Source organism: Corvus hawaiiensis, chromosome 1, assembly GCF_020740725.1.
Source record: "Corvus hawaiiensis isolate bCorHaw1 chromosome 1, bCorHaw1.pri.cur, whole genome shotgun sequence".
Taxonomy (NCBI): Eukaryota; Metazoa; Chordata; class Aves; order Passeriformes; family Corvidae; genus Corvus; species Corvus hawaiiensis.
In genome coordinates this window covers 616,796-633,090 of record NC_063213.1, presented here as the reverse complement: position 1 = coordinate 633,090, position 16,295 = coordinate 616,796, and the positions used below count along the sequence as shown (strand labels likewise).

Here is a 16,295-nt window from a genome sequence, read left to right as displayed (position 1 = left end):
GAAGTTAACGGTGAATATCTTCTCTCCCTGCCATTCTCCAACCAATCTCATCCCCTTTAGGTGGAGAACAAAGCCGAGAGTGAAACTGAGGAAGGGGAGAAAGTCCCGGAAGGGGAAAACGAGCGGAGTGCGGAGAAGGAGCCGGAGAGCGAAGGGGCTGCGGAGCCCAAGACAGGTAACAGCTGCCAGCTGCTCCAGCACCTCCCCTAGAGTGCCTGGGACAGGCCCCAAACCCAGCTGGGAATGTTCCCCTGGCACCTCGGGCTGCTCCGTGTTCAGCAGAGCAGATTCCACTGTAACCTCCCTGCAGAGCTCAGGCACCAAATCCCTCCCTGAGCTTCCCAGCCCTGGGGATGGGGGAAGGAATTGCAGCACCAAAGTGCCTGTGGGTCGTAGAAATGGGTGGGGGTTTGCTCATATTCCACAACATTTGATCATTTTGGATGCAAAGAAGTGGAACTGCTGGAGGTGTTCAAGGTTGGACGGGGCTGGGAGCACCCTGGGCAGTGGGAGGTGTCCCTGCCCGTGGCAGGGGTGGGATGGGATGGGTTTTAAGGTCCCTTCCAACTCAAACCATTCTGGGATTCTCTGCTCACTTCTACCCTTGTTCAGTTTCCCTGGGAAGTGATGCAAAGCCTGAGGCTGAGGAGTAACAACACCTACATAAAACCTTGTTCTTTTTGACATTTCTCATGTGCCCCATAAAATCATGGAATGGTTTGGGTTGGAAGGGACTATAAGGGTCATCCAGTGCCACCCTGCCATGGGCAGGGACACCTCCACTGTCCCAGGCTGCTCCAAGCCCCAGTGTCCAACCTGGCCTTGGGCACTGCCAGGGATGGGAATGGATATATTGCTTTTTTCGTGCAACTTAGATTCAGGTTTTTAGCACCAAGTAGAATAAGGAGCATTTGGATTTGATGGAGTTGATTTGGAAATGATATGGGGAAGCTGATGGCAGGTGCTGAATTGAGAGGATGGGGATGAAAAGCATTTGAAGTTGCCCCATTTGTTGGATCAGGTCCCCTCAAACTGGGGTTCCCCTGTCAGCATTTGGATGGGGAGCAGTGCTGGAAGTCAGGAGGAGTTAATTAGTGCCTGCCTAATGAGTGTGGGGCCCTCCCATCCCGGGAATGCGTGTAACGGCCTGGGCTGGGAATGTCTTGCAGAGGAAAAGGAGGCAGAGGAGAACAAGGAGAACGTTGATGGCAGCAAAGACAAAGAGGCCGAGGCTGGGAAGAAGAAAGTGGAACACGAGATCTCGGAAGGAAACGTGGCCACAGCTGCAGCTGCTGCCCTGGCCTCTGCTGCCACCAAGGCCAAGGTTGGTGCTGCCCCAACACCCTGGGCTTGGCTTCCAAGGACAGCAGAGCTGTGCCTGAAGTGCTCCTTGGTCCCAGAGCTGTGGAGTTCACACTCTGATCCCTGACACCTTGTGGGAGCACAGGTGCTGCCTTAATTTCTCCTGCCTGGGCCCCTGAGTGAGATAACGAACAGTTGTAATTAAGCAGCTCCTTGGGTGATTATGGACTCGGTGAACATCCCTGAGGAACAGCCCAAAATGTGTGTGATTGCTTGGCAAGGCTTTTCTCTGCTGGGAGGTCTGGCTGTGGTGCTGAGGGTGCAGGTCTGGGGCACAAACCCTTCGATGGCCTCTGCTGCTGCCCCAGGGCTGCACACAAACCCCTGAGCTCTGTGTGGAGCAGACACAGAGGGATGTTCTGTCCTGGCACTGCAGCTTCCACAGACACCTTAATGATTCTGTGTTTTGTTAAGAGCTCTGTTAAAAGCACGTTGGTGTCTTCCCTTGACTCCTGTTTGTGTGTGGTCTCTAATGAGCTGTGTTGAATCAGCTTTTCTTTACCCTGTAATTACTAATTGCACGTTGTCTTGCCTTTCCTTCTTGCAGGAACCACACTGCTTTCATTGCTTTTAGAGTATCTTTTTCAAGTCTGTTTTCTCTTTACAAATTTCTCTGGATTCAAGTTCTAATTTGGGTTTTTAAATCACTCTTGGATTCAGTGCCACGTTCCACGTCCACCTGCTTTACAGAAACCAAGAGCGAAGCATGGGTGGTGTTTATTCCTGATGGATTTCCACGGATAGAACGAGCTGTTGTGTGTTCTGTTGACTTTTCCACTCTGATCTTTGACTCGTTAACGTTAGACTCTTTCCCCAGCTGCATCCCCCAGAGTGAGGATGGTGGGTGATGTCATGTGCAGTCCCTCCTTTTGAACCCAGGAGATGGAGGATATTTTCGTTCTTACCTTTCAAACCAGGTTGTAAAATCCCACAAGGCAAAAAACTCCTTGTCCATTAAAATCCCAAACTGCAGGCAAAGCTGAGGTTCAGTATTTTGGTGAAGTGAAGCAGAGTCCAAAGTGGTTCCCTTGTGCATCACTTTGAACCTGAGGGTGACTCTCAGTTCATCAGACTCACAGATCTCCTCAGCCCAGCTGGAAAAACCTGTGCTGTATGAGGAGCCGTGAGATTTAATCTGTGCTTTATGGAAGGCCACTTGCTCCAAATGAAGATGAGCTGCTGCTCCCTTCCTCTGGAGATAACGAGCTGGAGGGAGCAGGGACCTGGCTGATGGCACTTTCCATTATGGCAGTAACAATGTTCTGGAAGAGCTTCAGCTTTCCATTATGGGGAATAATGTATTGTAATTAGGAGGCTGACGCTTCAGAGTAGAATTCAAGTTCAACAGGGATTTCTCTTCCCACTCACTTAAAAAGCCAGACAGTATTAGAGCTTTGGGTGGTCCGTGTCTTGTCTGAGGGAGTAATTAAACTCTTCGTCATGAGCTCTAGGCCTGGTCATGTGGAAAGCTGTTTTCCTTAGGATTTGATATCAGAGGAATATTGCAGTTGGATTCTGAGGAAAGACAGGGGTTAAACACAAGTGATTGAAATGGGGTTTCATTTGTTTTGGGGCCTTTTTTCTTGGTTTTTTTCTTTTGGGATCAGTAGCTTCACCAAGAAATTGTGAGTTGTGCTCTTTGAGAAATGGTGAACATGAATGTTCAGGGTGAGACTCTGTATTTCGTAGAGAGCAACAGTTAAAATGTGTTTTTACGGGTTCTGGTTTCTGAACAAACACCATCAGAATTTAACTCCCTTCTGCTCATTTTCCTCCCAATGGAAAGCCAGTGTGAGCTGGTTTTTTCCTTTCTGTGCAGAAGTGTCCTTGCTGGATCCTGTCCTGTGCTGCTCCTGCTCTGCTCCAGCTGGGACTGAGCTGCAGAACTTCTGCTCTTCATCCACCACTTCCCCTTCCCAAAACAACTGTTCTGGTCCCAGTTTGACCTCCTGCCAGACAGACCTCCCTGAATTCCTGCTGGGAGTTGGCTGGGACTGAAGAGATCATTCCTAGAAGGATCACTGCTGATCCCAGTGATGCAGTGGGGCTCCAGGAGAGCTGGAGAGGGACTTGGGATGGAGGGACAGGACCCAGGGAATGGCTTTCCTCTGCCAGAGGGCAGGGCTGGATGGGATAGTGGGAAAGAATGGGCTGTAAGGGTGGGCAGGCCCTGGCACAGGGTGCCCAGAGCAGCTGTGGCTGCCCCTGGATCCCTGGCAGTGCCCAAGGCCAGGCTGGACATTGGGGCTTGGAGCAGCCTGGGACAGTGGCAGGGGTGGCACTGGATGATCCTTAAGGTCTCTTCCCACCCAAACCATTCATGCATTCCGTGATTATTTTTTATAGAACCATTTAGGCTGGAAAAGCCCTTTAGGATCACTTGCTCATTTGTGACTCAAGGCTGGTGCAGTGATGGGTTTATCAGGCATTTCAAATTACCACTGAATTTGTGTTCCTGGTTTTCCTCAGCTGCAGCTGTAGGGATTTGTCCCTTGTCCACGGAAAGCTCAGGTAATGTCAGGCTGGGGAACAGCCTCTTTGAGTCTCTCTAGGAAAAACTTCAGGGATAATTTCCTTTCTAAGGTGTATTTTGAGACCTGTCCTTTACCTAATCATGTGCTTTGATTTGCTGTTAATCCCATTTCATTATTAAAATTGCACGTGTGACACAGAGTGAAGTGTTTGGTAGAAGACTCTGTATCACCAGGTGCTTCCCTCACTCTGAATTTTCACACAAACGAGTTTATTTTACTAAACAGTGTTACTTGACATGAAATTCCCTGTTCTGTCAGCATTGTTTCATTATTTTGTGTGCAGCACTTTGGTCAGTTTTGGAACAGCTGATGGAATTTCACGGGGATGTGCTGTTGGATGAGGTTGGAGTCACTCTGGTTCTCTCAGACCTGATTTAAAATTTACTTTAGAGCCAGGAGTGCATTTACCCACATTTACTGAACCCTCCTTCACTGCTGGTGGGTCAGGGAGGTGAATGCTGTCAAATGGCACAGTATCACATGGGTTTGAGAAATTCTGGTTATAATCAGGGTTTTACAAGGAGGTTTTTAATGGTGCTTTCCTCCAGCTTGGTGTTTGTCCCAGTTCTGAGGCAGCTTGGGGCCCAGCTCCCTCGGTCAGGGTCTGTTTGCAGCTGGGGCTAGATGAGCCTCCTGCTTTTCCTTTTTTCCTTCTTCCCCTCAGGCCTCACCTTTCCCTTCTGACAGCCCAGCCCTCCTTGCTCCCAGGCCTTGGATGTGTCAGGAAGGCTTGGACACGGTGGGAACGTGTGTGCCTGTGAGCACAGAGCCCCCAGGCAGGACACGGCGGGTGCCTTCTCAGGGCGTTCTCGTTCTGAGCAGCAGGTTTTTATAAAAACGACTAAAAGCATCATGACCACACTTGTCACACTCTGAGGGTGTGAAACACTTCCCTGGCTGTCTCATGTATCAAATATATATATACACAGACCCCTGGTGTTATTTATGTGTGTGTATAAATGGGATGAAGCTAAAGCCTTATAAAGAATCCACGTGCGCTTTACTTGAGCAAAAACTATTTTAATGGCAAAGACATGGCAGTGCCATCTCCCTGCTTGGGGGTCATTCTGGGTCACAGCCTCTCGTGTGTGTCCTGCTGGGAGCTTTTTGGGTGACCCACAGCTGACTCCACTGAACCAACCTTTCTCCCTCATTTGCATTCCCACTGGAAGTGCTCCCTGTGCCCAGTGCTGGGAAGGCTCCGAGGCAGAGCTGGATTGCTCTGAGCATCCTCCACAGCTCCTGTAGGAAACCTTCACACCTATTTATTTGATTAAAAGCTTCATAATCTTCCAAGGGCCTCTGGTTCCCAGCATAAGATTTATAGTCTAATTCCCTGTTTTCTGTCCAGAAGCGGAGCAGGGTGGCTGAAGCTGGATGATTCCCTCCCTCCCAGCCCCTTATTGTGCCCAGCTTCCCAGAACAACCCCTGTGTTTCATCCCCAGCACCTGGCGGCCGTGGAGGAAAGGAAGATCAAGTCCCTGGTGGCCCTTTTGGTGGAAACTCAGATGAAGAAGCTGGAGATAAAACTTCGCCACTTTGAGGAGCTGGAAACCATCATGGACCGGGAGAAAGAGGCAGTAAGTGGGAATTTGGGATTACATCTGTCACTGCAAAGATCTGTGTGTGCCAACGTGGAAAACTAGCAGCTCCTGTCCTCTCCTTTATTTCCTTCTCCTTCAGCTGGAATCCATGATTCCTTCCCACAGTGGCTTTTGAGCCCTTTCCTCCTTCATCCAGTGTTTTGTCTATTCCATAAGCAGCACACTGGGGGTGTCCTGGGTTTGCTTCCTCATCCTCATTCCAAGCAGGAACGTGGAATTGAGCCTTTAGGTGGCCTTTTCACGTGGATTATATCTGACCTAAGAACAGCTTTTCCCTGGAGGAGTGAAATGGGTGGAACCCTTCCTTCCCTAGGAGGGGAACCAGCCCTGTCTGCCTTTCCCCCGACCCAGGGGAAGAGTCAGTTCCAAGGAGATGGTTCAGGTTTTTGGGGGCATTCTGAGCAGCTCGTGGGAAAGCCCTGGAAGTGGGGTGTGGAGGTGGAAGGGGAATGCTCAGGTGTGACAGCCTCATTTGTGGTGGTGGTGCTGATGATGTGTTTGCCTGAGCCGGGAAGGCAGCAGCAGCTTCAGGAGAGGGGAAGGCAGGGGAGGAGTGAGGTCAGGACATGGAGAGGTGCTGCCTGGGCCTGGATTACTCAGGAATTACGAGGAGTTGTGTCACATGTACTGCCAGAGGCTTTGGAGAAGTGCTTCCTCTCTGGCTGCTCGAAAGATGACTCAAAATCTCATTTTTATCAGAATGGCCATTTTTAAATGTATTTTTTCTTAGCTGCCTCATTGTTGTGAGTAGACAGTTACTCCAGATGGGTTGAAGATGTTGATTCATCATTCCAGGGATTTCCACATTTGCCCTTCTGTGTGAATGCAATGGAATTATCCCCATTTGGCATCCATGGAATCATAGCCCAGGCTGGGAAGGGCATTGGGTCCAACTCTGCTGCTCACAGAACCTCAAACTAAACCATGTGAGCAAGAGCATCATGCAGACATTCCCTGAACTGTGCCAGGCCTGATGCCGTGGCCGCATCCCTGGGGAGCCTGGCCACCCTGTCCATGGAGAACCTCTTTTCCAGTGCAAAGCTCCCCCTAATCACACTGATGGAGTTCGACAAGATGTGGACTTCTCTTGGAGCAGGATGTCAGCAGGAATTTCTGGATTGCTCCACATCCTCTACCGTTTCAGTCTGTATTTGATTGGCAGCTCAGGAAATGGACCTAACTCTTTTGGAAAGGTTCCCCGTAGATTCTTTCTTTGGGGGATATATTCCATTAGTGACAGGGAGGGGTTTTTTCCTCCCTTTTGAGGCATATGACATTTCCCTTTTTAAAAATGTGCATACAGATTTTCCCCTTGGCTTCCTGGTGGTTAAATTCGGTCTTTTCACCTGTCATTGTGGATATTTAGTGGAATAATTAAAGCAGAAAAAGCTCCTTGTTGCCATTGCACACTGTGCCTGTCGCTCCTGCTGCCCTGGCTTCTCCTTGCAGGGAAGGAGCAGGGATTGTGAGTGTTGACAGGAGTCAGTGCTGCAGACTGGAGGGTGTTACATTTCAGGCAAAGCACATTTATTTGTGTTTGAGCTGAGCAGTGTCAGCGCTGCCAGTGCTGAGTGTGGCAAACCAGGGGCCTGTTGGTGGAGCTTTGCCGACCCAGAATTTCTAATGGCACCTGAAGCTTTGCTGGTTCTGTTCAGGGAGGAATCCCTGAATCCCTGAGGCTGGAAAAGCCCTCCCAGTCCATGGAGTCCAGCCTGTGCTCAATGCCCCCCTTGTCCCCAGCCCAGAGCACCCAGTGCCACCTCCAGGCCTTCCTGGGACTCCTCCAGGGATAGGGACTCCAAATCTCCCTGGGCAGCCCCTGGCAAGGCCTGAGCACCCTTTCCATGGGGAAATTCCTGCTGAAAGGAAGTTCTGTGCTGGAGATAAAGCTGTAGCACAGTGATGTGTTGTATTAGGGAACATTAAATGCTTGTAGTTGCCCCTCCTGGTGCATCGCTTTTACAACAGTACAGAAGTGGGTGTTGGATATTGGGGGATTGTCAGGTGTAACACCCAGAACCACCTCCCTGAATCCCAGCTGATTTCCTGAGCAGGGTTCTGTAGGGAGACGCTGTGGGAGAGGGTCCAGCAGGGGCCAGAGAGATGTTCAGGGCTTTGGAGCATCTCTGATGAGCAGAGACTGCAGGAGCTGGGCCTGGTCAGTCTGCACAAGGGAAGGCTCAGAGGGGATCCCATCAATCCACACAAATCTCCCCCAGGGCTGCCAGAGGATGGTCCCAGACTCTGCTCAGTGACAGGACAAGGAGCAGTGGCCACAAACCAAAACACAGCAAGTTCCAGCTCAGCAGGAGGAAGAGCCTCTTTCCATGGAGGAGGGGCAGAGCCCTGGAACAGCTGCCCAGGGGGGCCTGGAGTCTCCCTCTCCAGAGGGATCCCAAACCCCCTGGACACGTTCCTGTGTCACCTGCTCCAGGTGCCCCTGCCCAGGCAGGGGTTGGACTGGATGGGCTCCAGACCCTCCCAACGCAGGCACTCTGGGATTCTGGGGCAGGTGACAGGAGCTGGCCTTGGTGAAGGTTCTCAGCCTCTCTCCTGCCTCATTCCAGCTGCAGGAATGACTGAGACTGGGGAGCAGCTGTAAGTTACTGATGGAGTTCCCACTGGAAAATGCGTTGCTGCAGTTGTTTTAATGCCAGTCCGGGTGTACAGCCAGGGGTTGTGTCTGAGGTGGTGACAGAGCCTGGTACAGAACCAGGGGTTTGGGCTCTGTACGAGAGCCCAAGCTTAAACTTGGCTCAGCTTTACACCAGCTCATGTTATAACTTGTCTTTCTGTGCCTTTTTATCCCCTGTCCAACTGTCTGTCCTCATCCCAAGCATAGGGATTGTATAGAGGGGAAGTTTCCCCTGGCTTTCCATACTCAAATGTGAATTTTCAGGCACTGGCTGCTGTTTGGGCATCCTTGTAAGGACTCTTTTAAACTGTAGCGGGATGGGGTGCCCGAAGAGAGCAATGCGGGCCACAAAAGGGTCTTAAAGGAATAAAAAAGTGTTGCCTGAGCCTTTGTTTGGGGTCATTTGCAGGAGTTCCTCTCCCAGCTGTCTGCCACCTCGGGAATGTTTCCCCACACGCCCCATTTCCCCGGTGGGGTGGATTGATCGGGTGCTTCCCTCAGCGTATCAGCGTGTCCGAGGAGAAAGGAGCCAGGGCAGCATGAATAATGCCATTGTGGGCCTGCAGCAGCCGCTCCACCCCGGCCAGGAGCATGTTTAATTCATGAGCTCGGCCCTTCTGGGGCTGCTGAATGGCGGCTCTGTGGAGCTCCCTTCCCGCTCCCCATCCCTGCCTTGTCAGCAGCCAGGCTGCCAACACCGAGTACTGAGGGAGCTTTGGGATTTTTGGAGAACTCGTGCTAGGTGAGAGTCTCCTTGGCAACCTGCTTTTCAGCTGAATTACAGTCTCTACCTTAAAACACTCATTGAATATTTGTAAGTGAGTCACGCGACCCCAGGTCTGGTTGTCCAAGAGTTATAATGTGGGAATGTGTCAATATTCCTTAAATAAGTCAAATTCCACTTCCTTCGCCAGGACACTGATCCATCAAACAAATGCCCAATAGTAGGAAATGCTTTCTGTAGCTTTTTTGTCTTTTCATGGAATTCCAGACTGGTTTGGGTTGGAAGGTTCTTCAGGATCATCCAGTTCCACCCAGGGCAGGGGCACCTTCCCTAGGCCAGGTTGCTCAGGTCTCACTCTCTACACGATTTCATAATTAATCAAAGTAGCCTATTTGATGTTAATTGGTCTAGGTTTTTTACATAAAGCTCTTAATAGTGCAAACGACTGGTGTCTGGCTGCTGTGGCATCCAATTCCTGCACTCAGAGGATGGAGAAGGCTCCTGCCTGTGATCCCCAAGCTCCTGCAGCTGCACACACGTTCTGCTTTGGGCTTGCCTAGAAAACTCCTTGAGTTTCCTGTTCTCCCTCATTCCAGCATGCAGAACATGGAGAGAGAAAGCCCCGGTTTCTTCCAGAGCTGCATTAGGGCTGAGTTCTCAGTGCAGAGCTCTGTGAGTAACGAGCTGTGTTGCTGAGAGGTTTTGGGACAGAACAAGGTGAGTCCCTGTGTTCCAGCTGGAAGAAGCTCTGGAGCCTTTCCCAGAACCTGCTGCAAACATCCACAGGACAGGTGTTCGATTTGGGTTTGGTGGGGTTGGAATGAGAGGCTCCTTCCAGCCCAGCCCCCGTCTGGTTGGTAGGAACACGTTTGAAATGCATCCTTCCTAACTTGCCTGTGCCTTCTGTCCCCTTCTGGCACAGCTGGAGCAGCAGAGGCAGCAGCTGCTGACCGAGAGGCAGAACTTCCACATGGAGCAGCTCAAGTACGCCGAGCTAAGGGCTCGCCAGCAAATGGAGCAGCAGCACAGCCAGAACCCCCAGCAGCCCCACCAGCACCCCAGCGGGCCTGGCATGAACCCCCTGGGGGCACCAGCACACCCAGGGCTGCTGCCCCACCAGCAGCCCCCGCCCTACCCCATGATGCACCACCAGATGCCACCTCCTCACCCACCTCAGCCAGGTAAGAGCCGGGAGCAGGGAATTCCTGCCGTGAATCCCTGTAGGAGTGAGCCCAGAGGGAGAGGAGCTGCCAGGGGAGGCTGCCCGAGGGGTGATGGCTGGTCTGGGTTACTGGTTTGTAATGGTGCCACTGTCAGACACGGCTGGCTGGAAGGATGAGCTTTGCTTGTTCTGCAGGTTCATTTTGGAGCTTTTACCCCATTCTGGATGTGTGGATGGAGTTTGAGGAGGTGGTGTCTTATGGAGGGTGTGAACCCCAAAAGTTGGGAATGAGGGAGGGCCAGGCTCCCCCCAGCAGCACCAGGGTGGGAGGCAGTGGGCACAAACATGAGAAATTCCTTCCAGCCACAGGAAAACACCTTTTTTTTTCCCTGGGAGGTTCATCAGCCCCAGAGCAGATTGTCCAGCAGGGCTGGGAGTCCCCTGCCTGGGACAGTCAGGCTCTAAAGTCAAGTGAAATGTGAAGCTGCCCCAAGCACTTCCAGATGTTTTTAGGTTATTTGTATTTCTCTAGACTTGTTTTGGTGATCTGAGCAGATGCTCCTTCAAAAACAATCATTCCTCAAATTCTCCAGTTCATGGCACGGAAGTTAAGAGACTGGGACAAGCAGCAGAAGCTCCTTAAGGAACTTCCTTTGGCAGGAGACCTGACTGTGAGAGGTTGCTGTGTCCTGCCTGGATGTGTTTGATGCCAGGGGAGGGTCACAGGACCGTGTTGGTCAGAGGGGTCACCTGGAAGTGTCCAGTGCAGCCTGTCCTGCTGGTAGGGGACTTGTCCTGCTGAGGATTGGGTATCTCCAAGGGGGGAGATACTCCTGATTCCAGAGGGTGGGATGATCAGGTGCTGATGTGAATTGGCAGCTTTTACTTGCTAAAGGTTGTTGAAATGGTAATTTAAAATTGAATAATGGTGTCTGGCACATGGGAATCTGGTTGTGGGACTGGACACAGCCAAGGAGCTTGACCAAAACCTGCTCCAGAAGAAGACCTGATCAGTTATTAGCCAAAAGTATTTTGGAAGATTTTTCATAGGCAGCTGCTGAAGAAGCTGGAAAGTTTGAGTGTCATAATCCAGATAGAACGTGGCAACAGGAAGCTGCAGGAACTTGAGTTTTCCTCTTGAGACAAAAAGCATTTGATTTGGGAAGGAGCAGAAGGGCACAGGAAACAGCAGGATTTGCAGGTGACCAGGAAAATGGGCACTAATCCAACTGGATCTGCAGAGTGATCAAAGTGGATTCCCTCAGCAGGGGCAGAGGACTGGTGACTGGGCAGGAAGGGAAGACTTGTCTGGTGAGGCTCAGGCTCACTCCGTTTTTAAGGCTCAGGGAGTTCCTGGGTTCGCTGTGGACAAAAATCCCTGGGAGCTGGTTTGGGTTTTGCTGGAATTGGATTGTGAGTGTGATAAAACATGGTCTAGCTTTAGACTCAGATTTAACATGCTGGCTCAGTGTGTCTGTTGTGGGGTGTGGACAGCTCAGGGCTGCTCACGTGGCTGTGAAGGAATAACCTGGAAAGGGAAAACTGGCAAATGGGGAACGGAGTAAAGGAGGCAATCCTGGCACATCCATACACAGCTCTCCTTCCATGCTGCTGTGGGGACTGGGACAAGATTAAAGCATTGTTGTGTTTATTCTCTGGGGAGCTGATAACTCCTGCTTTCTGATGTGCTCCCATCCTTGGCTCACACAGCCCCGTGTTACTCCAGCCCCTCGCAGCCACCCGGGCTCTGCATTCCCAGGGGTCCCTCCCGGAGCAGGAACAGGGAATGTGGCTCTGTTAATTAGTCAGAACATCTCTCTTTCAGGTTTGATTAAAGCTGGTCGATAGATTGACTTTTCCAGCAGCACCTCCCCTGGCTGAGGGCAGCAGAGCCCTGGCTGAGGCTCAGCACTCCTGGCTCCCACAGCAGCATCCAGAGCTGTCCCATTCCACACGCCCCCAGCACCGGGATTTGCCCTCACCTCCTCTGACAGTTCTCTGGTTTGATGCTTCTGTGAAGGGAAGAGTTGGAGGCCTGCTCAGAGTTTGGAGCAAACTGCTCTGTCTCCAGCCACAGCCCAGCTGATCTTTCCTGGAAAGCAGAAGGGGCTCGTTTCCTTGACTTCTTCAGTGGCAGTTTGTTAGGAGTGCCTGGGAAGGCCACAGGTGCCAAAGCTCCTTGGCTGCACAGCAGAGTTATTCTGACTTGAGGGCATGGAGAGAAAATGGCAAACTGGTGAACTTCACCTTGCTCACCCTACACCTGTGAGTTCCCTCACTGGGTCTGCCCCTGAGTCTCCTGCAGCCTAGGGGGAGATCCCAAATTTTGGTGAGTGAGGAGATCATGGAGTCCTGGAATGGTTTGGGTTGGACCTCGAAAATCACCCGGTGCCACCTCCTGCCATGGACAGGGACACCTTCCACTGTCCCAGGCTGCTCCAAGCCCCAATGTCCAGCCTGGCCTTGGACACTGCCTGAGATGGGGAGAAGAAACTCCCAAACCCCTGAGAGTGATCCAGGAGCACCATGGGGCAGCTGGGCTGGCAGTACCTGCACAGTTCCTGCTCAGCTGGCTGGGTGTCACTCCAGCCCTTACCTCGGTGCTCTCTGGTGGTTTCAGACAGGTTCTGACCTCAATAGCAGCTGGAAGTGCAGCCGTGGGCTCAGCAGACCGTGAACAGAACCAAGGTCGGTTCCTTGGAGTGACTGACGAGAGCTGAAGGGATGGTGGGAAGCAAAGGGAGGAAAGGATCTGAGATGGCATTTGGGGAGGGAAGAGAGGAAGATAAATTCCTGCTCACGGCTCATCTGGACTCGGGGGCAGAAACAGTTAAGTCAATCTCTTAACTAAAAGTGAGGCTTTTCCCAGAAATGTGGTTTTTAGCTCAGATGTCAGTCTGGACATGGTGGTGGAGAACATCTCCAGTGGAGGGTTGGGCTGGAGCCATCTGGAGAACATCTCCAGCTGAGGGTCACCCATTTCTCCTTGGCAGGACCATGTCTGGCTCTGCTGGACCGTAGATTCATCTTCCCTGAGCTTATTTTGTTCTCCCCTTTGCCCTGGAATGAAAACTTTTAGAATAGGGGGAAAAAATTGGATTCCAGTTTCACTGTGAAAAGCTGCACCTTGTCATTATAACGGGAAATAAAATTCCCAGTTTCTTCCCATGGCACTTCATTGATTTCTGTTTGAGCTCTGGGCTGGTGATCAGTGGGATGAGAACTCCTGGTTCTGGTGATACTCGTGGTGTGGACTACGGGAAACTTCTGGAAATTCTTGGAGGAAGAGAGATAGCTGGGAATTAGTAGCTGTCATTATTAACTCTTCCTTCGGGTGGAATTTTCACCTGGTAAATCATCTCTGACCTAAGGCAGAAATGGAATGAGGAGGGCAGGATACACTTCCCACCACAGCTGGATGAGCAACTTAATAACCTTTCCCTGATATATTTTGCTCCATTTTCTGTCAATGGTTGAAATACTCAAAAAAAATACTTTGTCAGGAATTTTGAGCTTGTGGTTTTTCAGCTGCTGAGCATTTCATTATTTGTAGGTTTAAATTAAGTTCCTGGATGCTATTTGCTTCCTTATTGGGCTGGTGACTATTCCAGGGGTTTTTTTTTTGGGTACAGATAAGGATTTTGAGTTCACTTGCTTTAGGTAAATACTCCCTAACAGCTGTCAGTGCTTCCTGTTTCTCCATCAGATGTACAGAGTTTGCTGGGGAGGTGCAGGGAGCAGTGGGATGAAAGGAAATCCAAGTCATGGGGTGGTGCATGGGGTTGGAGCTGATCCACAGCATTGTAACCTGGGGGTAATTTGGGGTTGAAGGTGTGAGGGAGGTCGGTGGCACAGGAACACTGGCACCACGTTGGGCTCTCTGCAGTTTGGCTGTTTAAAAACCTGCCCCAGGCAAGAGGCAGCGGCTCCTGGGGCTGAGCGCTCCCGGGGATGTTTGGTGCAGGATCCTTTCCTCTGGGAGGGTGACAGCAGCAGCTTCCCCACGAGGTATTCCCAGTGTCTCCTACGTGCTTCCCGGGAGGCACGGAATGGTGAGCCCAGGCACGGCTCCGGCCCTGGAGGTGCCCGAGCGCGGCACTCGGAGGGAGGGCCAGAAATGCTGGATGCCAGTGAAGTGGAAATTCTGCCTCTTCTTCCCGGAGACACGAGGCCAAACGAGTTACTGTGGTTAATTATTCACAGTGCTTGGCTGGGGGGGCAGCGGGAGGGAGGGTGGAGGGAAGGATGGATCTGCTGTTGGAATATCCCTGCCCATGGCAGGGGTTGAATGAGCTGAGCTTTAGGGTTCCTTCCAACCCAAACCATTCCAGGATTCCCAGAGCCTGTGAAACCCGTTCCCAGTGGGAAGGAGCACACCTTGGAATGCCAGCCGGCATTCCCTGGCGGTGTTCTCTGCCTCTTCCATGTCAGGGCTGGGAAACAACTCCTCAACAGCAGGAGAGCAGGTTGTCAGCCAGGCTCATCCCCACAGAGCTGCTCCGTGCCCTCCGGAATCCCACCCGCCAAAGGCCCCTCCTGCACGGAGCACTGGCTGTGTCCACAGGTTTTCCCTGCAAAGGCTGGACAGGGAGAGGTGCTGGAGCATTTGGATCAGCTCCAAGCCTCGTGCATCAAAACAAAACCCCTCTGGCTGCTTATCAGCCCAGTGCTCCTCAAGTGCTGATTTAATAGAGGCAGAAGCTTTTTAATGGAGATAAATACCTTGGAGAGCCTCTAAAGGCGTTCCTCCCAATTCCCTGGAGTGTGAGGCTGCGTTGGTAACAGGGGAGGGTGCTGGAGAAGGTGCCCAGCCCCTCCCTGTGAGGGGTTTTCATTCTGGTAAATCTCGATGTGTTGAACCTTTGGGCTGGACCTTTTCCCACAGCTGCTGTTCCTCGGCTCTCCCCCCTATGTAGGTCACACTTCCACATTTTCTGCTTGAGCCGCTGTCTTGGAGCGCTTTCTCTTGGAAAAAAACATCTGTGTAGGAGCAGGGCTTTGGTTCTGCCATGGTGGCAGCAGTGATTTCCCTTGGTTAATCCCACTCTGGATGGGTTCAGTGCTTGGGTACTCTCAGCTTGGGTGTTTTGGAGCTGGGATGGGATGGGATGAGATTGTTCCTCTGCCAGCTCCCTAAGCTCATTTTGAGGTAAAATTGTTGCATCCCGTGTCAGGAAGGGAAAAAACGGGCAGCCAAACCCCCACACAGAGGAGCTTCTCAGCTTACGGACAACTCCAGCAAACCAGCAGTGCCGCTTGGTTTTAAACCTCCAAGGTTTAACAGGGAAAACAGCTCGGGAGACTCCATGGTCCAGGAAGGAGGGAGCTTCCCAGTGAGCATTGCTGGGAGGTTGGGAGTTGTAGAATCCCATGGTTTGGATGGGAAGGGACCCTAAGGACCATCCAGTGCCACCCCTGCCGTGGGCAGGGACAGCTCCCACTGTCCCAGGCTGCTCCCAGCCCCAATGTCCAGCCTGGCCTTGGGCACTGCCAGGGATCCAGGGGCACACTTTGCATTTATGAAGAAATGACATTTTATAAAGTAGATTTAATTTCTGTTCAGCAGTGATTTTAGCACAACTGGGGTTGATTTGCATATCAAAACATCCTTGAAGCTGCATGTCCCTGTGGGTTTGACAGCCTTTCCCTGAAGGAATTCTTGCCCAGTGCTGGAATTTCACGTGAAGCCACTCAGTGTGTAGTAAAGTCTGATTCAGCTTCCGATGTTTCAGAAAAGGGATTTTAATATTAATCACTTCGTTAGTGAGAGAGAATCCCGTAGGCCTGTGGTGTTCAGGGATGCCCAAATTATTGAGGCTCCTTTCAGGTGGCAGCTCCCAGGCTGGGAATTTCTCAGTTCCCAGCTTTCCTGGGCCTTTCAAACACAGCTGTGTTATTCCAGTTTTTATGTTTTTATTCCCTGATCAACCTTAATTTTGCCAGTGAATAACACCCCTCGTAGCTGTGAATATCTTCTTCTGCTACAAAGTCTCTGAGTCTTTGGGAGGTTGGAACTGGATGATGTTTCCCAATATCCCATCCCCCTGGCAGTGGGAAGCCATTCCCTGTGTCCTGTCCTTCCAGGCCTTGTCCCCAGTCCCTCTGCAGCTCTCCTGGAGCCCCTTTAGCACTGGAAGGGGCTCTGAGGTGTCCCTGGAGATTCTCCTCTAGGAGTTAATGGTGTTTGTGCCCAGGTGTTGGCTCGATCCCAAATGCAGAGCTTTAGCCCCGTGTGACTCTGGTGCTGTTCATGTGCGTTCAGAGCCTTTGTTG

General features: G+C 51.5%; 1 protein-coding gene across 2 annotated transcripts in view; it reads left to right on the top strand.

Annotated features, from left to right (window-relative positions):
- SMARCC1 (SWI/SNF related, matrix associated, actin dependent regulator of chromatin subfamily c member 1) overlaps nucleotides 1–16,295 on the top strand; it is a 65,708-nt gene that overhangs the window by 45,268 nt on the left and 4,145 nt on the right. For both annotated transcript variants that reach the window (XM_048300198.1, XM_048300109.1), the window contains 4 exons: nucleotides 61–175; nucleotides 1,170–1,324; nucleotides 5,343–5,477; nucleotides 9,783–10,041. In XM_048300198.1, coding sequence (XP_048156155.1) covers nucleotides 61–175; nucleotides 1,170–1,324; nucleotides 5,343–5,477; nucleotides 9,783–10,041 — 664 coding nt within the window. The remainder of the gene's footprint in view (nucleotides 1–60; nucleotides 176–1,169; nucleotides 1,325–5,342; nucleotides 5,478–9,782; nucleotides 10,042–16,295) is intronic.